Here is a 23,419-nt window from a genome sequence, read left to right on the forward strand (position 1 = left end):
TTGGCATATGCGTGGGGCATGGCACACGGTAGGCGACAGGAATCTCCATCTCTGCTCCCCACACCCAGCCAAGGACCTCAGAACACATTTGAACAGAGGCTGGGTCCTGGCAGCAGGGAGTGGCGCCTCCCCACCATCTCCTGTCCTCACAAGGTCACAGGATCCAGACCCCTGCTCGCAGGTTGGGGGCCAGGGCCGCGTCTCCCTGCGTCCCAGGCTCTGTGGGTGTCTCTGACCTGCTCTCAGGCAAACCCTGAGGAGGGGCATCAGCCTGGGAGACAGTGGTCTGGGCCATGGTTCAGCTCTGTCACCAAGCTGCCAGGTGACCTCAGGCAAACCTTTCTGTGGCCCCTGTAAAATGAGGAGGGGGGGCCTTCTAACTCATAAATCTCGGAGATGAAGAGAGGGGCTTCGCTCGGAGGGTGTCCTCTCTGGACTAACAGTGTCCCCAGGGCAGGGAGAACCAGGTGTGCTGGCAGGGATGAGCCCCTGGATGTGAGTGGCTGTGCATTAACGTGCGTGTGTGACCGTGTGCGCGCGCGCGCGCGCGGGTGTGAGCGCCGCGCCTCCCCCCGCGGGTGGGGGGAGGGGGCGGGGCCTGCGGGGCGGGGCGGGGCGGGGGTCCGGGCGGCTGACAACCGGCGCTCCTCGCGCTGGGCGGTCGCCGGGTTGCCGCACCGACAGGGCGCATGGAGGGGCCGCCGCCCCCGGCGCCCCCCGGGGCCGGCGCGGCGAGGACGGCGTAGCGGGCAGTAGCATGGAGCAGGTCGGCGGGCGCGGGGCGCGGGTGCGTGTCTGGGAGCGGAGGGCGGGGGCCGTCAGCGCGGGCTGAGGGTGGGCGCGCCGCGGGGGAGGGGGGTTGGGGCGCTAGGGCTGCGAGCCCCGCGGGCGCTCTGGGGGAGGGACGGGGCTGGTGTGACCCTGAGCTGGTGGGTACACACACACACACACACACACACGCACACACACGCTGACACCCAGGGAGGCGCGCAGAGGGCGCGCACGCTGCCTCTCTCCCCCCCCAGGAGAGCCCCCGCATCTAGAAGCCCCCCTCCTCACTCGGTAAGCTCTCAGCCCCTGCTAGGATCCCGGGCCTGAGGGGGCTGCAGGCCCTGCGGGATGAACGAGTGACAGGAGGCCGAGGTAGCTCTCCCACGCCAACTACCGCCGACCCCCTAGTGAGACCTCAGGACACGACCGACACAGCCGGTTCCCTCCCCCACCTACACATGGAGGGTCTTCTCCCAGCCAGGCTCCCCCTCCTCCCCCAGTTACAGCAGCTGCAGCAGCTGCTGCCACCATTTCATGGCAGTGAAAAGATGGGGTGGGCTGGGCAGCTTCTCCGTATGCCCCCCAAATACAGACCTGCAGCCCCAGCCAGGCCCTGGGGGCTGTCTTTCCCTTACATGGTCTCCATCAGAAAGGGGCAGGGATGAAGCCTCCCTCAGGTTGGAGCTCCTCACCCCCTCCAGGGTGCTCAAATGGAGAAGGGGGGCCAGTCCCCTTAACGTGAGTGAGGGGGGGCCTCTATTCTGACTGGCAATCAGTCTCCTCCTCTAAGAGGGGCAGCAGGCTGGACAGGAGTGAGGGGGCTGCTCTTGAGATTGTCTTACTTCCTTCATAATCCTGACTTGGTAGGAGGTCTTGGGGTGGGGTCTGGAGTGGTGGGATTTTCTGTCCTTGGGCGCGCCTTTAAGTGCGGGGCTTATCCACACTCCTGGGCTCTTTGGGACTGCTCTGCCTAAAGCAGTGGCCTGGGGTCCTGGTCTCTGAGACCCCTCCCCTCCAGACTGAGCACAGTCCCCCTACCTCTGGCAGAGGGGTTCTTGGGTTGTCTATGATGGTGATGAGGAGGGGTGAGAGGAGGGGTAGAGGGTGAGGAGTCAGGGGAGGGGGTGATCCTAAGTTCTGGGGAGGCATGAAGTGCTCTGGGCATCTTCCCTGGGCTGGGTGTGATGTTTGGAGCGGAGTTGTGGGCTGGTCTAGTCTCCAGGCCTGTTTGGCATCTTGGTTGTTAATTTAAATGGCCGGTGGCAGCACCAGGCCTGGCAGGGGGAAGGGGACTCCATTCGTCATTATCTGCTGTTGCCATCCTTACCGGCTCTACCCACCGCTCCACTCTGAGTGCAAAAAGTAGGGGTTGGGGGACAGTACTAAATGCCACCGAATTGCTTACATTAAAACAGTTAATGTTATGTTATGTGAATTTCACTTCAATTAAAAAAAAAAAAAAGGAGAGGTAGGTCTAGGGACCATCGCTACTTTCTGCCTAGAGGACCCTAAAGGCATCTTACTGGGAGTGCAGCTGGGCCTGAATCGCTCCTCAAAGCAGCCCTCAGTTGCCCCCCCATCAGCCTTCCGGACCTCTTCTGGGGGTCAGCTGTTTTCGCTTTCCCAGGGGACAGAGCCGGGCTCCCCTGTGCCCTGGCATTGCAGAGGGGAGGAGGGAGCGGGAGGAGAGTAGGACACTGGGCTCCTGCCCGCCCCCATCAAAGGGACACGGGGAGGTCTTGGGTATCTGTCCTCTCTCTGGGCTGCTGTGAAATCCCTGGCAGCTGTGCTGAGCGGTGGTTTCCCGGGTCCTTTCTAGGTGTCCTAGGACACCTTGCCAAGCAGCCCAGCAGTCAGCCCGTCTGCTGGACTGTGAGACACGTCCCTCCCCAATGGGGACTCTGATGTTCAGCACAACCAGGGAGGTGCCCAGGCCGATGTTAATGTCTTAAGGCAGCCCCAGCCCTGGGGCCCCCGTGGGTGTCACCGGCTTTCTGGATGTGTCAGAAGCATGGTGTGTATGGGGTGCTTCTGAAATCGGAGCTTCTTTCACGGCAACCAGGGGAAGCTCCTATTTTAAGTTTCCCATGTGCTGAGCCCTCTTGTAAAGCGAAGAATCCTTTTATAGTGCAAGAACCGCCCCAATGTGTCTGTGTGGTATGCGTGGATTTTGGCACGTAGGGTCTCTTAAAGGGGAGCACGCCTGGAATCTCTCATAGGGGCTGGAATTGCCAGGTGGGGTGGGTGCCAGGACGGAGGGGCTTGCCCCCTGTGGTCAGGGCCCTGCCCCTCTTTTCTCCCCATCTACTCCCCTTTCCCTCCCAGGGCTGGCTCAGAGCCAGACAGAGGAGAAGGAGCAGCTGCGGGGGGATTTCCAGAGCTTCCAGGGGAAAGTGGGAGCTACCCCTCCCCTCCTCCTCCACCCTTCCCCTCCTCTTCTCTTCCCTCCATGTGTCCCTCCTCTCCCCTCCTCTCCCCCCTGCCCCGCCCCCCGCTCCTAGAAGGGCAAAATGGAGACAGGGAGGAGAGTGGACCAGGGCCCTCTTGTGTGCAGGGCTTTGGTACAGCTGGGCAGGCTCTGGGGGCCTGTGGCAAAAGCAGGACTGCAGGCCAGTTGCTGCAAGAATTTAAACACCCTCACATAGAACCTCAGAATTTAGCATCCTGGAGCTGGGAAAACACTACCTGGCCTAGCTCCTCCCAGAGGGATCCTGCTTCATGGAGCAGTGGCTTGGCATCCGACTTCGCCAAGTTACTTAACTTTTCGGAGCTTGTTTCCTCATTTATATAGTGAGGCTAATAATACCTGCCTTACAGGGTTGTCATGGGGGGTAAATGAAATCATGTTTGTAAAGAGCTTGGCACACAGTAGGTACTCAGTACATTTGAACACATCTTGGTGATGTGTTAGGTGATGTCATGGTGCTTAGAAGTCGTCTGTTAGCCTTGTACACACAGTCCAGGCCACAGGGTCCCCCATGACCCAGTATCACACGGTTGGGACCCTGCAAGGGTGGAGACCCCAGCCCAGGGCCTCTTCTTCTCCCCGCATCATGACAAACATGGTTCTGCTGAGGGGCTGTGGGTGGAGAATGGCAGGGCTGGGCATCTTTCACCCATCCCCTGCCCTGACACCAGGGTTTTACTGGGTGTGGCTTGTTTGCCCAGCTGCCAGCTGGAGAAGCTGCAGCCTCTTGCTCCCACCCCCAAGCCAGCTGGGCTGGGTTCCCAGCTGTTTGGCAGGTTACCAATGCCCCTTGGCCCCAATCAGCCTAGGGGGTATGTAGCCTCCCTCTCTGAGGGGTGTTCGGGTGGGATTCCTGAGGGACCTGGCGGCAGGGAGGAGGGTGGGGACTGGTGTCTTCTTGAGTGGCCCCTTGCCCCACCCTATGCCATTAAAGATGCTCAGCAAGATCCACTCTGTGGGATGCCTGGGGCTTCTGCCAGAACCTGGGCCCCACGCCCTCCCCAGCTCTCAGCTTCAGGCCTCCTTCCTCTGCCACTTGCCCGCTGAGAGCCTTCAAGGTCTAGGCCATACAGGGCCTTCCAGGGCCCCTGACTTCTGCCCTCATTGTGGGAGGCCCTCTTGTTTTCCTCAGTGCGCTGCTTCCACCACATTGCAGCCATCCCTTGCTGTTGCTTGCTTTCCCTAGAATTTGAGCCCAAAGACGGCAGGAACATCAACGGTCCCCACGACCGCACACGGCAGTTTGCATGTAGTCAGAGCTTAATAAATATCTTTTGACTTGAATGAACTGGGCCCACACCTGCTTTAGAGGTGAGCATTTAGGTGGGGGTGGGTTGCTTTCAGGGGACAAGCAGAGGACAAGCTGGGGGACTGAAAGCCAGAGGCACAGGAACAAGCCTCTCCTCCGCGATCCCCTCGAGTCCTGCCCTCCCACCCTTCTCCACCAGGGGGTGCTCTTTCCCCTTCGGTGGAAGGGCCGAAGCTGTTGTCCAGGGTTAGGGTTGCGGCCTCGGTTCCTATAACCCACCTTCCACCCACTGTTTCTCCTTTTCAGCTCCCGGGGTGCTTTGAATCCATTATCAAGTGTGAGCCCCCAGTGGGAGGCAGGCAGAGAAGGCCTTATTGTTCTCATCTTACAGAGGGTGAAATAGGCTCAGAGGATGTCCTTTTCCTCAAAAACATACAGCGACCAGGTGGGCAGGATGGGAACCTGAACCCAGGCCTTTGGACTCTAGGGTCAGTGCTCCTTGATGACACCATGTAACTCCTAGCTGGCTCCTGGGCCAGGCCTCATCCTGGCCATGGGGGGCGGCTCTGGTCTGAGGACCCCTCCCTGACCTGCCCCCATGCTCCTCTCCTCGCCCTAGCTGGAGCTGGGGGACACAGGTCCTTCCTCTGGAGCCCCAGGCTCTGCTGCTTCTTCCTTCGCCCCACTCATCACCCCTTCCGTCTCTCTCCTGCCCAAGACTCGCCCACAGCTCACCTGTGCTGCTCACTTTCTTAACAGGCCTGACTCCACTTCCTCATCCCCGATGCTCTTCCTCACTGTATAATTTGGCCTCTGGTTCCACCGGTCCTCTGAAAGTGTCCTCTTTGCCCAACACAGTTCCTCGGGCTACCTGCTTCTTCTCAGTCCTCCCTGTCTTCCTCACCGGCCCCTAAAGGTGATGCTCCTCAGGTCCTGTCTGGTATCCAATCTCCCCTCTGTATTGTCCTTGGAGAACCTGAACCACACCCCTGGTCTACTGATGACTTCCAAAGCCCTGTCTCCAGTTCAGGCCTCTCTTCCGAGAGATGGACCCAGAGTTTAAGCTGCTCGTCACTACTTCGCTTGGCAGTACGGCCTATGGGTTAAGTGTGTGGACTCCAGAGCCCAAATGCCTGGATTCAAAGTCTGGGTGGACTTGGGTAAGATACTCAAGCTCTCTGGGCCTCAGTTTCCTTACCCATAAAATGAGGATTATAATATCTATTTCAAAGCTGAATTGGAATAATGTAAGGCTGAATTGGAATAATACATACAAAGGACTCACAGTGCCTGGCATGCCCCGTCTCCCTGAGAACACTCCAGATTTTTCCGTCTCCTTCCCGCAACAGCCAGTTGGTCTGGGGGGCCTCTGATGTTTCTTGCCTCTGCCTTAGTGCAGTGTCCCCCCCTGGCCATCCGCATCTCTTTGCTGCTCTCCTTCTTTCCTGCAATGTGGCACATCTCCGCCTAAATCCCTGCCCCTGGCCAGGCTAGAATCTAAGTGCCTCAGGCCCAGTCACTCCATCGGCATATCCCCACCCGCGTTTCCTTCCTCATCCCTCCATGCTTCCTGCCTACATTGTACCCTCCTTACCCTCTGCTTGGCTCCAGCCATATCACTAAAGTCTGCTTTCTCCTGCCTTTGCCTATTGATAGTCCTTTTCCCTGGAATGCTTTTAACCCCCATTCCCCGCCCCCCCACCTCACCCATGAAGCCCCTAAAAGCTCAAGGCCACCTCATTCTGGAAGCTTTCCTCTGCTTCTCTGGCCTTCCATTGTTCCTTTTCGGAGATCTCACTATAGAGTCAGGATTGGTAAGACTAGGACTCCTCAAGGGAAGGAGCTAGGTCTTATCCCCATTTCCCCAGGGGCAACCTCCAGTCCCCCACCCCTTCATATATTAGGATTCCCAAAAAGCATTTGTGAACCGAGGAAGGTGACTGGGCTGGGGGAGGAGCTTAGAAAGAGGGGGAATATAAGGAGGGTCCTTAGTGAAGGACCCCCTCCACCCATGTTGGGCTCTGCTTCCAGGACCCCCAGAGAAAGAGTGTGCCAGGAATAGAAGTGGATTTGGGGTTGGGTGGTAGGACTAGGGAGTGAGACCCAGGGAGCCCAAGGGAAAGGATGGGAGGAAGAGGGGCTGGAGAAGGTTGATGGGGGAGGGCCAGGACAGGATGGGGGTGCAGGTCAAGGTGCAGGAAGAGGTGGGAAGGGCAGCAGGGTGGGGGAAGAGCGCACTTTCTGGGAAGTGGGAGAGGGTGGGGGAGGTGAGCGCAGTGCATTGTGGAGGGAGGAATTCATCTGCTGGCCGGAGTGAGCTCATTTCCTCTCACTGCCTCCCGCAGTGTCTGAGGGCATCAGGCTCTGGAAAAAGTGAGCCAGGGGCACCCCAGCGGTCACCACCCTCCTCCCCTCCCCTGTACAGCCGCAGTTCAGTTTGGATCCCAGGTGTCACTGCTTCCCCCTTACAGAGACAGCCCGTTTGTCCTGGGAGGAGAGACCCCTGAGCCAGGGTGGCAGCAAGCCTTGGACCACTGGAGCTATAGGACAGAGGGAGGTAGAAACAGGAACCTTGTTGAAAACCATGCAAGGCAATACAGGCGGTATGATGGGTCACAGTTAGACGGCAGGAAGGACTTCTCAGAAGAGGGGGACAAGTCCAGCTGCACTCGTGACCTTGATGAAGAGAGGTGGGGAAGGACGAGGAGTCATGACGTGCCCTTCCATCATTGTGAGAGCCGCCCTCTCCATGGACTGCCAGGGAATTTCAAAGAAATTAAATAAAACATAAGATTTAAAACCAAGTCAGTATGTCCTTCCTCAGGCTCACAGGAGTAGGGATGGCCTAGTTGGTGTCTGGGCCACTCTTACCTGCTCTGGGACCTGAGTCCCTGGTCCTGGGTGGGGGACTTGGGGCTGGTGATGGTGGTGAAGTAGGCAGGTTTTATGAGGTCTCCTTGCCCAGAGGAGGTGGGTGATTCCAGTGAACCGAGTCAGCCTTCCACTTTCATTGCCTGTCTTATCCCAATCCTATTCCTATCTATCTGTGGCCTCTCCCACCTTTTCTTCATAATCTGGGTGGAGGAATACAGGAGCCCGTTAAAACTGCAAGAAGGCACGGAAAAGAGGTAAGCATAGGCCGTAGGAAATACAGGAAGTAACAAGGATGTCAGTTAGACAGTAGAAAGAACTTTCTGTCAGAAACGAAGGACTGTGGGACTATCTCTTCCCGGATCATTAGGAGATGGCCTGGAGGGGTCCTGCTTGGGGGCAGGGAAATGAAGAACTGGCTCAGGACCCCAGTGGCTCTTTGGGCCCACCCTGGCATGAAGCCCCAAAGGAAGGCTGTGGGGAGCTTGTGAGTGGGAGGCCTGGGGCCATCTCTGCCCTCTCTGCTGTCCCCTGCAGAGCAGATCTATGAGCTGGTCCAGAGGCCTGAGCTGGCTGGCTGGGGGTCTGAAGGGCTGGGGCACCTGCCAGCCTCTCTCTTCCAGCCTCCACTCCTCTGCCTCCTTGGGGTCCTGGACTGAGACTCGGGCCTAGGAGGGAGACCCTAGATAGAGGGGCTGGAGCCCCTGAAAGCTCCCTCCCGCCCCCACTCCCACGGGCATCACCATCTCTGTCCTTGTCTCCATAAATCTCTGGACAGAAGGCTCCCTAAGCCTTTTTCTGTCTTTCCCTCTCTTCAATCCTGGGTCTCTTTATCTTTGTCTCTGTCTTCTCCTGCTCTCTACGCTGTATCTTGTCCCTGTCATGCTTTCTGTGTCTCAGTCTTTGTTTCTGACTCCCTCTGTCTGGCTATGTTTCCTCTTGCTTCCCTCTCGCTTCCTTCCCCCTTTCCTCTCCCTGTGCTAGCTCTGGGTTGGGTGCCCTTGGCCTCTTTCCTCGGCCAGCCAGGATCACCACCTATTTGGGCCGGTTCCCGGGAGGCCAGCCCAAATTGTCTCCCCGAGACCACCTCTGTTCCCCAGGCTTCACTGCCCCGTAGCTCCGCTGCCGGCGCTAACCCCTGCCTGAACCCCCTTTGCCAGTCAGCTGCCCTGGGGAGAGGCGGCGGGTGCGCCCCGTCGGGAGCGCAGGGGGAGGAGCGAAGGGGCTGGCCCCCCGAGGGGGGGGCACTCCGCGCTCGGCCCCGCCCCCTCCGGCCCCGCCCCTCCCGGGTCCCTGCCCGCGCCCCCAGCAGTGCCCTGGCCGCAGAGCCGCCGCTGCCGCCCGATGAATGGAGTCGCCTTCTGCCTGGTCGGGATCCCGCCCCGCCCGGAGCCCCGGCCCCCTCAGGTGAGGGCGCTGGGCCAGGGGAGGGGGGCGGATCCAGGCGCTGCCGGGTAGCTGGCCGCAGGGCCGGGGTCGCGGTGCCCCCGCTCGGCGGGCACGGCCTGGGGCGCACGGCGCGGACACCGCGGGCACGGCTGCAGGGAACTTGGGCTGGTGGCGGGCCGGGGAGGCGGCGGGAGCGAGAGGTGCCCTGGGCAGGGGGGCGGGATGGAGGAAGGCAGGCAGGGGGCCGGGACGCGTACGGGGCTGCCTGGGCAGAGGGCACGGACCAGGGCGGCGGTGTCAGGCCCCCCGCGGCCGGGCAGCGGGGGCGGGAGGCCCGCGCCTTTTGTCCGGGTTTTTCAGGCGGGGCGCCTGCCGCCGTTTCCTCTGCCCGAGTTTTCGTTTTCCGTTGGCGAGGCCCCGGCACAGCTGGAGAGAGAGGGAGTGGGGGAGGGGGTTCCCGGAGCGGGATGTCCTTGGCCACTGAGGCCGGACACCCCCCTCCCCGCGCCACACTCGCCCCCTGCCGGGCCGGACCGCACGACGAGCTTCAGGGAGCGGGTCTACCGCTCCACTGGCTCCTGGGGAAAAGAAACAGGCCCGGGAACCTCGGGTCCCGAAGGCTCCCCTGCGCTCCCCTCCGCCCCCTCGGGCTGGCTGGGGGTGGGTCTGGGCGCAGGGTGCCAGGGGCATTACTCAGCGCTGGGCTGCTTTGCTTGGGTTCTTTCATCTGCCAGCTGCTGAAGCTGGGGAGGGGCCAGTAAGGGCCTCCGAGCCCGGTTGCCCAGTGCTGGAGTACCCCAACACTGCACCACCCTCCTTCCCAAGTGGAAGCGTTGGGCGCTCTGGGGACAGTCGTTTCCCCGGTTGGAAAAGAAGTTCCCTTGGGGTCCAGGTTGTGGTCAAGGTCTGGGCCGAGGCCTCTTCCTCTTCTGACAAGGCTGGAGGACTTAGTGATGCTCTTCCTCAGCTGCCTCCCCTGCCCGCCCCCCATCCCATGATGGAGCTGGGGTCTGGTGCTTTGCAAACTCTTTCTGAGACTGGTGTGTTTCTCAGACGCTGGACGTATGCTCAGTTCTTTCTCAACCTGCATCTCTCTTCCCGGACTCTCCCTGCACGTTTCAGCCAAAGTGTTTCCTAATTACAAACTTGAAATTCAGGATGGACAGGGGGTGGGGGTGGAGGTCATTAAGCCTGAGCCCCATGGATTCACCCCCCACCCCCAACAACACATACTTCATCTCCCCCCTACCATGTCCACCCCCACTCCAGGCCCATCTGGGGGTGGATGGGGTTTGATTCCATGTGGTTCTGCCTCTATGCCAGGGCAACAGCCTTACTCCCCAGAGTGGCTGCTCTCACTGAGATGTGCTCATTGGCATGCGATTTGAATCTCCATTACATAACCAGTCATTTTGCCTCCAAACAACTCAAAGGCCCCCAGCCCCAGCCTCGGCCACTTGCTCGCAAGGTGGTTGGGTCTACCCTTAGGTGGCTGGGAACTCCTTTTCCAGAAGCTGAGGCCTGACCTTCCCCTTGGGAATGATAAGAGCAATAAATCCCTTTTACCTTCGATGCTGGATTCCAGGACCTCAAAAGCCCTGTGAGCGGGCAGGGTGGGTATTCAGATCTGAGACCACACAGTGAGAGCGCTGGGGCTAGAACCTGGGTACCCTGATGAGATCCTGGCATAAAGTGAAACTTTGGGAGGGGCGTGCTGTTAGGAAGGTGGCTTTGGTACCCCATGGGCAATGGGGCAGGCTTACAAGGATCCCAGCCCAAGCAGAGAGGGACTGGACGCAGGGAGTAGGCCTCGTGCTGGGCTGCCTGGATGGGGACCTCTCTGCCCCCTCATCAGGCTTGCCCTGAGCCCATGGGGAAGAGAGGCAGGAGGCCCCTCTGGTCCGCCAGGGGTGCAGCAGTTTTGCCAGGGATGGGAGTGGGGATGAGGGATGGTGCTGGTTGTAGAATAGGGCAGGGCTGGAGTGGGCAGGGGCATGCGTCACTTCATCCTTCATTGCAGAAGGACTACCTGGTATATAAGGTTAAAAGAGACGATAAAGAAGGAGAATGAACTAAGTTATAGTGTGAGGGACTGCAGTTAGCTCTGCAGGGGGACTTGTAGGGAGAGGCTTACGGAGCTGCAGCATCCCAGTCTGGCCTGGAACATCCCACAAGGAAGGTTCCTCCAGGACAGTGGGTTAGGTAGATCCCTTGACACTGGATTCCAAGTGTAGGAATCTGGAGAGATTCAGAGGAGATACAAATATATGCAAATAAGTGCATACATTAGTGCCTGAAAAAAAAATGTGTTTTTAAGGAGGCGGGAATTGCTTTAATAAAACACCTGATAGTTAAGACGTAGGTAGCAATGACTCCGGGCCAGGGTTTATAAAAATTACTTCATTTAATCCTCACACCACCACTGTGATGTGGGTACCGTTATTGTCCCCATTTTACAGTTGAAGACACTGAGGCCTAGAGAGCTAATAGCTTGGCCAGTGTCACATCACTAACGAGTGGCAGAGCTGGGGAAGGAATGTGGCGATCTGGCTGCAGAATCCATGCTCTCACCCTGCCATCCTGTTTCTTGGGCCTTCCCTGGTCCCATGCCACTCCCACCCTGGATCTGTGTCCATCTAGGCCACAGCTCAAGAACAAGGTTAACCTCTCGCTGGATGGGAGCTTGGTTGCTTGTCGTCAGGCTGGGACAGGGCAGAGGACTGGAGGCCTCAGGGTGGCAAAGCCTTAGGTGCCCATCCAACGTTGGTGGGTGTGGAATCAGCTCATTGACTCCCCCAACACCCACACCCCACCTCAGGCTAGCCCACAGCCCTTGGACTGGGGCTCAGTTCATTGGTGTTTTCCTTCCAAAGGGGCATCAGCCCTGCTCTGTTGGCTGCAGGGGTTCAAAGGTGAGATATTGGCTTGGTCAGGGATTTGGACAAAGCCCAGTTTTAATTATCCTGCTCTCTCTCCCTCCCCAGAGACAGCCATGAATAGGGCCTGTGGGAGCTGGCTCTGCCTTTCCCCAGCACCCCCTTCAGACAACCCGCCTTTAGATCCAGGCCCCCCCATTTCATGCGAAATTGTGCCAGCTCTTTAGCAGGACAGTGCCAGTCAGTACCAGGCGGGTATCTCTTCCCCCCTGCCTCAGTGGGACAGCAGGCTGAGATGGCCTAGGGACCGCACTGGGGTGAGTTTAAAGGTCTGTGGGAGTGGGGTTATTTGTTACCTGTCAGAGTGGGTCAGGACCAGAGGGGTTATCTTGTCCAACTCCTTCATGCTAAAATGGGGAAACTGAGGCTAGACAGTGCCCAAGGTCAGGTGGCCTGTGAGTGGTGGACATGAACCCAGGTGTCCTGATTTCCAGGCTCCCAGGCCTTGTTTTTCTCCATGCAGTTCTGTCATGGTGCCCCCCACCCCTGCCGCCCCCCACCCTCAGTGCAGTGTTCTGGGATTGGGCCTTGGGACAGAGGGGAGGAGCAGGGATGAGTGGACAATGTGCCCCGTTCATCTCTGTGTCCCCAGTGACCAGCACAGCGCCTGGCACAGGGCGGCTCTCTATAAATGTTTGTGAAGTGGAGGCCAGGGGGAGCAGCCCTGCCCCTGGCCTCCCAGGGTGCCCCATGCCCAGCTCTCCCCCTGGCATTGTGACAGCTGGTCTACACATCAGTTGCCTCCATCATCCTGGAGTTATTTGAGGACAAGGAAAGTAATAATAGGAACTACTTCCATAGTGGTTACCACTAGGTAGGAAAGTACCTTATCATTATCCCATTTCACTGATGAAGAAACTGACCCAAAGAGATTCTGTGGCTTCCTAAGGTCACACAGCTAGTAGTAAGTGGCAGAGCTGAGGAGTTGACTGTGCTCTTAACCTCATTCCAAGCAGCCCTAAAGGTGTGGTGTTTGTCTTGGTGTCCACAGGGCCAGGCCCACAGCCAGTACTCAGAGAATGTTTGTTGACTGACTGGTTGATAGAATATGGAGAAACCACAGAAGGCTGTAATCTAACCCTTTGGAAGTAGCTGGAGTTGGAGTCTTGGGAAGGCAGCCTAGAGGTGCACCACTGTGTTATCTGTGTGCCAGGAGTGCCTGATCTAAACCCAGAGAGGAAAGGAAAGCTCACACCCTGTCATGACTGCCTTCGAAGGTTTAACAGGGGCTGCTGGGGCCCCTCTCACTCCCTCCTTCTTCCCCCAGAATTCTAAGGGGATGGGGCTGAGCAATGGGCACATGGGAAAAGACTACAGGCAGGATTAACAAGTCCTGTTCCTTTTTCATCTCTCTGGCCCTGAGATCTCCAGCCCAATGCATCGCCTTGGCGGAAGATTCTGCCCCTTTCAAGTTGGAGGGTAGACAGAGTGTCTGGTTTAAGGCAGGGCTTGTCATGGCCGCCCATGCACCTTTCCTCCATGGGAAGTGGTTGAATTTCCAGCTACCTCCAGTCCTAAACCTTAGGCCCAGGGTCATCTCCTCCAACCTCCTGAAACCCATGTGCCCCTGGGCAGGGGACCTCTTTCCCTCTGACTACCCCTCTGCCCCCCATTTGCTGGTCTGAAATCACATCAGTCATCTGCATGGTTAGGTCACACTTCATCTGCTGACAAAGTCTGGCAGGGAGCTGGCTAAGAAAAAAGAACACTCAGTGTGGAGATGTCCTTCTAATATACAGGCAACCATGGCAGGCAAGAGACCTGGGCCTGGCGTGGCCCCTTGGCACGCTGGGGGGCAGGTTGGTTGGGCCCTGCCTTCAGCCGGCTGAGGTTCAAATTTCAGCTCTATCCCTTACTCACTATGTGATGTGGCCCTGGCGACTGGGTTCTTTGTTTTTAGCCTCCATGTTCTTATCCCTGAAATAATCCCTCAAAATCGCTGAGAGGATTAAATGAGATGATATAGGTAGAGGGGCTGACATTTGGTAATCTCAACCATTAGTAGCAACAATTGTTAGACAGATGAGAATCAATGGATGCAAACGAGAATGACATCCTTTTGGCGCAACAAGGAGAAGTCAGAGCAAATGAGCTGCCCCTGGAGGTGATGAGGCTCCTATCAGTGGAGGTGAGCAGGCACAAGCTGGACTAGAAAGAATTCAGGCATTGGGTGAAGGGTTGAAACAGAAACTTTAAAGGCTATGCTTTGGGATCAGCACCTTGTGGTAGGAAGTTAGGGGAGCAGGTGAGACCTGGTTCCTGCTGCAGGGTACCAGGGAGAGGGGGCAGAGCCCCAGCCTCCTGGGAACATGAGAGGTTGGCTGTTGTGGTTGGGGGGTTGGGAGGCTCCTCTGAGGAGAGGGAGTCCTGGGAGGCTGCCTGGAGGAGGCGTGGAAGGGCGGCTGTGGTTCTGAAGGATGGAAGAAGGAGGAGGCCATCGCAGGCCTGGGCAGGGCTTGGTGGTTGAGGGGCAGGGAGGCCCCTGGGCTGCCAGTCCTGAAGTCAGCTCCAAAGCTCCTGGCTGCCCAAGGGGGTATGGTGGTGGTAGAGGGGGGACTGCTAGCTCCCTGTCCCCTCATGCCCCAGCCTCTCCTGAAGGAGGAGCCAGGGCTACTCCCAGTGGCAGAGCTGTGGCCTGTAAAGAGCGGAACTGGGGAAAGAAAGACTTCTTATGCCCAGTGCATTTGGGGGCGTCTGGGGGTCGGGGGAACAGTGGGGCCTTTGTCCCCAGCCTCCGGGAATCTGGCCGAGGAGGAGCCGTCCCTGGGTCTGGCTGGGCCCTCAGCAGCCAGGTCCTCTTTGAAGTGACCCTTTCAAAGCTCAGCCTGAATCCCTGGGAGGAGAGGCAAACTCAGGGTGGGGCCTAGGGATGACTGAGACCCACAAGCCAAGGATGGAAACGGACCCAGTGCCAGCCTCTTTGCGAAGGCAGCCTGGCAGAAGGGGTGTGGGCTGGAGGAATGTGGCCAGGCGGGGGGGACATGTGGGAGCCATTTAGGAGGACAACCACTCCAGGGGCTTGGCCCCCAAGTGTGGGTTAATATAGGGAAGGGCAGAGTTCACTTCGGCCCTGTGCCTGGTTTCTATCAGTCTTCAGATTGATTTCTGTCTGATTCTGGGCTCCTAAGTCCACAGCTGTGTCTTCCTTTTTAACTTCCTCAGGGAGCATGAGAACACTCCTTGGAGAGAATCTGGTGCCGGCACAGGACTTAGAGCCCCCAGTAGGAGGGACAGTGGCGGTCTGGCCTATTGGAGCTTTTCCTGCTCCTGAGAACCCCCCAAAAGGCTGGAGTGGGACCCCCACCTTCCACCACAGTTTCCTTCATTCTCAGTGTGGAGGAAACTCTGTATTGTTCTCCAAGAGAAAGGGAGGGAGGGAGAGGGGAGCCGACCAGAGAGGGCACATCTTTGAAAATTTCAACTGGAGGGATATTGGGGGCACTGCGCCCCGCCCCAGCCCCTGCCTCCACATTTGACTCATGGGGGAGCTGAGGCCTAGAGAAAGGCCAAGGCAAAGTGCAGAGGCAGAGGGGAAGGGACAGGCCGAAGTGGGAGGAAGATGGAGGATGGAGGATGGAAGCCAGGTGGGAAGGGGGTTCAGGCAGCTGAGTTATATGTAATCCCAGGATAGTGGAGAAGTTCTCAGAGTCTCTTCAGCTCTGCTCTGCTGTAATTCCATGAAAGGAGGCAGAGGAAGGAGCGGGTTGTTGGTGGTGGGATTTTTTTGGACCAAGCAGTGGATAGTAGCATCTTGACAGCCCAAGGTGAGAACCCTACCCCACCCTGAGGCTCTTTTCTAGTTCCTGGCCCCACGCCCTGCCCTCTCGGCATCATGGCACTCTATGTACTTGAGAAGATCCTTCTAAATCTCCCTTTCCTCTTCTGAGGGTGTGGCCCCTGCTTCCTCCCCAAAAGAGGGGGAGGAGGGAGCTGAGCACCCCAGGCCCTGATGGGGGGCCTTGGGCGGTTCTGATACTCTCCTGTATCTTGCACTAGCATCTGCAGAGCTGAGCCTTCATTAACTCTAATGAATCCTTGGCACCGTGCCTTCCCTCTGCCCTGAAGCTTCTGGTGGGGGTGAGGGGGCAGCTGAGATTGAACCTAGAGCCCAGGAGGTGGTGGGATGTCTGCAAGAGGGGAGTGGGAGGCAGGAAATGGGGGCCAAGCAACAAGGCTGAGACTGCTGTTGGGATGAAAAAACAGCCCCCCTTCCTTCCCCACTGGGACCCTTTCCTCTTCCAGTGGCTCCCAGATGCTTAGGTCCCCACCGTGCTAGCTGAAATGTTATCTGAGAGCCTGGGTGTGGCCCGGGACAGTGAGGACATTCCCAGGCCTGGCATACACATAGAGTGTCCCTCCACTTCCTAATTACGGGGGGGGGGGGGGGGGCAGGAGGAGGACTTGACTCCAGGAGTTGGAAAATCAGGCAGCAGCCACATCTTAATGCAAACCAGATCTTAATGCAAACCTGCCTTCGTTCATCTGTTGACCATTTCCTATGTAGGGTCTGTGTTCCCAGCTCTCTCTGTGGGTCTTGGGATCTGGATGAGTATGACACAGCCCTGCCCTCAAGGGGTTCAATGTCTGCTTTTCCTACCACCCAAAAGTTTCACTAAGATTTCATAACCACAGATTCTGAGATTTATCTCTATACTGTCTGCCAGGCCAGAACATCCTTTGCTAACCCCCTGCCAAAATTATTAACATGAACATGGCCTGGCCTAACTGAGGAGTCAGACAGAAGCAGGCACAAGGGAATGTCTTCACTGTGACTTCATCTGAGTGTGAATGTGGTCACAAAGGTGGGAGGAAGGGTTTCACAGTGGAAAGAGTGTCGGTGGGTAGAATTGCCATAGGGGTTAGTAAAAAACCAGTTGGTGATAAGATTAATCTCCTTTCTCTCATCTCCTATTTCCAAACCTGTCTTTAAGTTGAAGATTCTTTTATGAAACTCCTTTTGATCATTTTCAAGGGCCATCATGTGGTGGTTGTACATTTACAGATACTAGAACTGAGACCCAGAGAGGGTAGACAACTTCACTGAAGGTCAGCTAGCATCTGCATTTAAATCCGTGTCTTTCTGAATCCTAAGCCTGTCTTGTGATCACTGCTACATTCCTCGACAAGAAAAAGCCTGGAGGACACCCACCCTACTCTGGGAAGGTGGATCCTTACCCTTGCCCCCAGCTGAGACTTGAAATCCAAGTAGAGGGTGATATAGTGAAGGAGAGGGGAGGGCAGACATAATCTGGTGGTGGATGCTGACAACACGATTATGTTCTGTTTCTCCATGACTCTGCTGTGCACAAGGGTTCTCCCTGTGTCTGCCTGGAATCTGGGTTTGCTCTTGAGTGGTATATGGGTACCCAGGGATCCATCGATACATACGGGCAAAGCCCAGTGCCTCTTCTAAAGATGCTCCAGCTCTGAGTGGAAGAAGACTTCCCTGAGGAGGTGAGGCTCGCCAGGCCTTGAAAGATGTCTGGGGTGGGGGCGCTTGTGGAGGAGAAAGAATGGCATTCTAGACAGAAGGATCCAGCATGAGCAAAGGCAAGGAGGTGTGAAATAGCCTGGCCTCTTGTGGCATCAATGAATGCAAGACCGAGAGTAGAGATGAGATTGTCGTGGTCAATGAAGGCCAGATCCTACCCCTCCCCTCCAGCATCATGGAAGACCCCTCATGCCATACTAAGGAACTTGACTTGCTCCCATAGATACTTTGGAGCCGTGGAAGGGTGTCAGGCTGTGGAGGCAGCTGACCAAATGAGAGATGATGAGGGCTGAAACTGGAGGTAGGAATGGAGAGGACAGGGTAGGAGTGGGATGTCTCACCCTCCTCCCTTTTCCCGAAACTTGTCATACCATCTCTTTCCCTTGTCTGATAAAGCCTTCCCTGCCTTCTCTGTTTTTTAAACTCCTATTCATCCTTTCAATGCCCAGTTCGGATATCCTTCACTGTAAGCCCCCACCCCCACCCCATTTCCTCAAATATATGGGGACTTCCTCCTCTGGGCAGTAGATCTTAAGCCCCACGAGGGTAGGGACTTAGTCTTGTTCACTGCTTTATCTCTAGCTTCTAGACCAGGATCTGTTGACTGAATATTGTTGACTGATGAACAAACATTTCCATAGCACTTGGTATGCATTGTGAGAACCACATAATAATAGGAATATTGGTAACAACTAACATTTACTTTTTTAAATATTTTATTTATTTATCTGAGAGAGAACATGAGCGGGGGGAGAGAGAGGGAGAAGCAGACACCCCACCGAGCTGGGAGCCCAACTCGGGGCTCGATCCCAGGATGCCAGGATCATGACCTGAGCTGAAGGCAGATGCCCAACTGACTAAGCCACCCAGGCGCCCCTGTTTAGGAATGTTTAGACACTATGCTTTACAGCCTCTTTATTTGTTGCATGCCTGTCTCTTCATAAAATCAGGGATTATTTCATTAATTAAAAAAAAAATCCTTTGTGGACTATTGAGCTCAGATTGTTCAACAACTCGTTATGTGTCAAGCACTCAACACTGAGTCCTCTCAAGGGCCCCAGAGGCTTGGAGAGGGAAGAGACTTGACTGGGGTCACAGAGCTGGGACATGATCTGAGGTCTCTTTGACTCCTCACCCTCAGTGACACCTCAATAGTCCCAGAATGGGACTAGGGGCTGGGCTCTGAGGTCGACTGGCTTGTTTAGGGACACACAAGGGGCAGGACTAGACGAGGGACTGAGTCTCCTGCCCCTAGGCCAGTGTGCTTCCTCACTGATGAGCAAAGGGAGTCCAGAGGCGGGCCTGGGGGCCCTTGTAATTTCCCAAGTGCCAGCCGTCTGTCAGACAGGTGAGCTCCAAGGGGGCGGGGCTGACCTGGCGCTGGGGTGGGAGGGTCGGTGTCTTAAGGCGGCAGAGCCTTACAGGGCCTTGACGGAAGAGGGTGAGAGGCCTCCACTGGGCGCACGGCATCAGTGGGATATCAGCCACAGGGTGACCCGAAGGACCTCCAGCCGCCGGGGTGGAAGCGGGTGTGAGCAGGGGCCAGGCTCGGCGCTGGGACTGGGCACCGCCTCCTGCGGAGTGCCCCTTCGGCGCTGGTTCCCGGACCTGCCGAGACCAGCCAATCAGACAGGCGCGCTGCTCTCTACTTGTATTGCTATTTGCATGACCACGCCCCCTGGCTCCCGCCGCGCCGCTTCGGCTCCCCAGCGCGCCTCCCAGGCCCCCCCCGCGTTTCTGGCCCCCGGTGCAGGGCTGGCGTGGGCGGGCTGGGGGCTGCGGGGCGGGATGGGCCGACTTGGGCTGCCAGCCTGGCCGCACTATTCATAGCTCGGGCTGGCGTAGTTCGCATACTTGGCGTTTCTCACGTCTGGCTGGCCTGAGGCTGCCGCCCCTCCGCGGTGCTCCCTCCCTTCTCTCCTCTCCCCTTACCTCCTCACCCACTCCTTTCCCTGCCTCCTCCCCCGCCTTCTACCTCTCTGCCAGTCTTCCAGAAATCTAGAGGTGGCCCAGCCCACAGGAGGAAACTGAGGCCCAGAGAGGGGGCGTGTCTTTCGGCCTGGCCTCGAGGGAGAAACTGGTAGTAATGAGGCGTGTAATGAGGTGGCTAAGAGCCTGGGCTCTGTACGCAGACAGACCGGGGCTTGAGTCAGAGCTGCCACTAGCTGCGGGACCCTGGCTAGTTCTTTAGCTTGTGGTCAGGAAGTTTTTCGGAAACAGTCAAGCTGAGACCTGGAGAAGGGGGAGAGCGATCTGTCGATGTGGAGGGCCAGTCCTGCCTGGATGGACAAGGGCCTGGCCAGCTGGGCTAGGGGGGACAGAGGACACTGAAAAGGGGATTGGAGCAGTTTCCCCTTTCTCCCCACCCCTTACTCCCTTATTCCAACACACCCACTTTCTGGACGGTTCCCCCTGAGGAAGGGGTAAGGGTACAAAAAGATGGCCAAATATCTGAAGCAGCCCCTGCCCAAGATAGACTCCTCCTGGAGACATGGTTCTGGCCAGTGTGGACTCTCTCTGAAGAGAGACTCATTTATTCCTTCCCATTCAGAAACAGTGTGCCGAGCGCACTCATAAATACATACACGCTAACTCAAGAGTGATGTGAAATGGTATACAGGGACCTGACCCAGTCTGGGGTCCAGAGGAGGTGTCTCTGGGGAAGTCGCTTTTTTGCAGAGAACTACAGGGTGGATAGGAATTAATTAGGGTGTGGTTTGGTGAAGCAGGGAGGGAGCTGGGGAAGAGAGAACAGCATTCCAGAAACAGCATGTGGAAAGGGCCTGGGGCTGGAAGGGTGCGTGGTCCCTGAAGGAACTGGAAGTAGACCAGGGTAGCAGAACACAGAGGGAGGGGATGTAGTGGGCGTGGAGCTCAGAGGCACCAGGGCCTCTTGGTCACAACTTTAAAACAATGAGTCTGGACCAGAGGAGTGGTGGCAGCTTGGAACAGAGTGATGGACGTGGTGAAGTGGTGACGTGGGTAGACTCAGGAGACATTTGGGAAGCAGGGTCCCTCTGATCGGTGGGATATGGGGCTTTATAGGCCATAAAACCTCCCATTTGTTGGTTCCCAGAATGCTTTCCCAGCAACTTTGTCAGGCGGCCATCCCTACCTTCATTTTGCAGCTGAAGAAGTGAGAAAGCCTGAGGGACCTGGAGGTCACACAACCAGAAAAGGGCGAGGGCCAGTACCAATGGCAAGTGTGATGCTCTCTCCATATCAGCCTTCATGCTAGGACAGCAGTCTCTCTCTCACTAGCCTCCTGTCTCCCACCCTCGGTGCCCCTGCACCAAGCATTCCCTACCTAGTACCAGACAGGGTGGGCAGTCCACAAGGTGCCGGGGTGGTGAGTGGGTGTGTGTCACACTTGTCCCAAGAGGCTGCTCTGCTGTTAAATGAGGGAATGCATGTGCAGTGACTTAATTACTGCTGTGACGGTTACCATGTCCCAAATTCAGGGCCAGGCAAGCGGGTGAGGGGTAGGATCTGGGGTTGGGGGCAAAGGCGATGCCATCAGTCTTCTGACCACAGAGCCCAGCCCAGAAACCATCGTAGCTCCCTCGCGGGCAGGAGCCAAGGGAGGTTGTTTGTTCCTGCAGAGCCACCATCCTTCCACCCTTCCAGCTGCCTCTGGGGCATCATGGGCTGGATTAGAGAGAGGTTCAGCTCATAGGCTGGGTGAAGGGATGACCTGGGCAGGTTGGGCAGGGCCTGGGGTGAGGGGGTGGGTGGTTTCAGGGGTGGGGCTGAGAGCCTCTCCCTGCCGGGAGCCCCAAGTACCCTGGGGGAGACTTTCGGGATCTGCCGAGACCTGCCCTGGGAGGGGATGTGGTCTCAGCTTGACTAGGACTGAGCTCTCCCTGGAAAGAGACCAGTGGGTGCACCTGTTGTCTCTGCCCAGGTGGTCGGACAACAGGAAGAACTTCCAGAGAGGGTTGTGTGGGGCCACAGGGAGAGTCTCTCCCAGAGTTCTCTCTCCTCTAGTCTCTTCTGAAATGATCTGTCCAGTGTGGAGTAGGGGAATGGGTATCATTTTGGAGCAGAGTCATTGGAAGTATTCTCCTGCCTTCGTGAATGACTGCCCTGAATATGATCTAGTCTGAAAAGGGGCCCTGGCCTCTCTCCAGTACCCCTTGACCAAAGGAGACCCTCCCTAAGGTCTCACAGTCACTCTGTCCTTCTGCAGGGAACCCTGCTCTTCTGTAGGAGATGGGGAGGGGTGATCCTGGGGCATGGTAGGGGGCTGAGGGGCCTGGAGAATGCAGTGGGGAGAGGTGGGGTGGAGAGAACGAGGGCACCCTGCCTTCTCTGGGCTGTGAGGAAGATAAGTGTGCCAGACTTGGGCCAGCAGGGGGCTCTGCTGCACATGGGACCTGCTTGCCTCTCTGACAAGAATGTGCACCCTTCAGTGTGTAGGCATATTTTTCTTGGAGTGTGTGCATGAGAAAGCATTTGAGAACAGGGACTTACCTCTGCGTGCACACCCTTGTGTGTGTATGTGTTACAGGTGGTGTGTAAGCATGTGTAGGCATGGAACAGACGTGTGTGCTGAGGGAGTGAGGCCTCAGGGGGAGGGAACACCACAATTAGCAGGGCTTTTGCTAGGGAAATACTTCCAAGGTTCTGACGCCTTGGGGTGATGTGACATCCCAAGAGTTTGGGCATCCATCGGTCCATCAATGCCAAGGACTTACTGTGTGCAAGGTTCAGACTCCCCTGGCAGCCTGAGACCGCCTCCTATTCGGGGATGACTAGAGCCCCGAAGATGACAATAGGGATAATGGAGAGGGGTGGGAGGGAAATGTCCTCCAGACAGGAGGTGCCCAGCTATCCTGGGTAAACTCTGTGGGCAGGGCCTGCTCCTAGGCCCCACTGGGAGACCCGTTCATGTATTCCATCTTCTTTCAACAATGCTCTTCAAATGTGAATTTGAATATGACTTTGCCATTTTTTTTTATTGTGGTAAAACACATATACTATGAAATTTACCATTTTCAGTGGATAGTTCAGTGACATTAAATACATTCCCATTGTTGTGCAACCATCACCCTCACCACCATCCATCTCTAGAACCTTGTCGTCTTCTGAAACTAAAACTCTGTGCCCATGAAACAGTCACAGACTTCCCCCTTTCCTTTTGGCAGCCAACACTCTATTTTCTGTCTCTGTGAATCGAGGTGGCTCATATAAGCAGAATCATGTAACGTCTGTCCTTTTGTTCCCACCTATTTCACTAAGCATAACGTCTTCAAGGTTCATCCCTGTTGTAATTTCCTTCCTTTTTGGGAACAAATAAATTCTATTGTATGGATATACCACATTTTTTTGTTTATCCATTCATGCATCAATGGACGGTCAGGTTGTTTCCACCTTTTGGCTATTGCGAATAAGCAATCACGAATGTGGGTGTGCACACACCGCTTTGAGTTCCTGATTTCACTTCTTTTGGAGACGTAGCCAGAATTGCTGGATCATATGGTAATTCTGTGTAACTTTAGGAGGAACTGCCATACTGTTTTCCACAGCAACGGTGCCATTTTGCATTCCACCAGCAAAGCCTACAGGTTCCAATTTCTCCACATCCTCCCCATGAACAAATAATTTTCGAGAGCCTACAGTATACAAAGCATTCTTGTATTACAAATCCACTTCTGAAAAGTTGTCCTTAGGGAGCTCTTAGGCTAATGAGGGAGACTCAGGCCATGCCCTTGAGCAGTCTCCAATCTGAGGGGAAAGACCCAGGCCATGACCTCTGGGGAGTCCCAGATGGGCCCAGACACCAGAGTGGATACATGGAGGGCATGCACTGAGACAGTCAAGGGCCGCTGAGTGGAGTAAATCAGGGGGTGGAAAGAGCTTGTGGTGGGCCCCGTCCCACGCCAGCCTGTGGTTGCCCGGGCAATGGCCCTACTGTTTACTTTGTGGCTGGCTCGAGACTTACCCTTTTCTGCAAGTGCTCATTTCCCACCATAAGGAAAGATGCTCTTTAGTCTCCCCTCTCTCCGCTATCCCTGAGGAGGGGACTGGCTCTCCTGCTGGGCAGAGGCCCTGCCAGCCTGGCACCCTCGCCGTGTCCCTTGCCTACTGGGGTCTCACGTTTCCTCCTTCCCCGCTCCCAAAGGGCCAAAGTTCTGTTATGGCAGTGGGGCCTTCTGATGACACCTCCCTGCCTGGGCGGGGGGCGGATTGGGGCATGTGGGAGCCTGTCAGGGGCTGGCAGTGGGAGGAGGTGGTGATGCCCA

At 56.6% G+C, this 23,419-nt stretch overlaps 1 protein-coding gene across 1 annotated transcript in view; it reads left to right on the forward strand.

Annotated features, from left to right (window-relative positions):
• Positions 1-8,674: 8,674 nt before the first annotated feature.
• The window catches only part of ARHGAP23 (Rho GTPase activating protein 23), a 68,339-nt gene continuing 53,594 nt past the window's right edge, over positions 8,675-23,419 (forward strand). The window contains exon 1 of the mRNA XM_035027466.1: positions 8,675-8,765. Coding sequence (XP_034883357.1) covers positions 8,703-8,765 — 63 coding nt within the window. The 5' untranslated portion in view covers positions 8,675-8,702. The remainder of the gene's footprint in view (positions 8,766-23,419) is intronic.

The sequence above is a fragment of the Mirounga leonina genome, unplaced genomic scaffold, assembly GCF_011800145.1.
Source record: "Mirounga leonina isolate KUSES-001 unplaced genomic scaffold, KU_Mleo_1.0 Mir_200, whole genome shotgun sequence".
Taxonomy (NCBI): Eukaryota; Metazoa; Chordata; class Mammalia; order Carnivora; family Phocidae; genus Mirounga; species Mirounga leonina.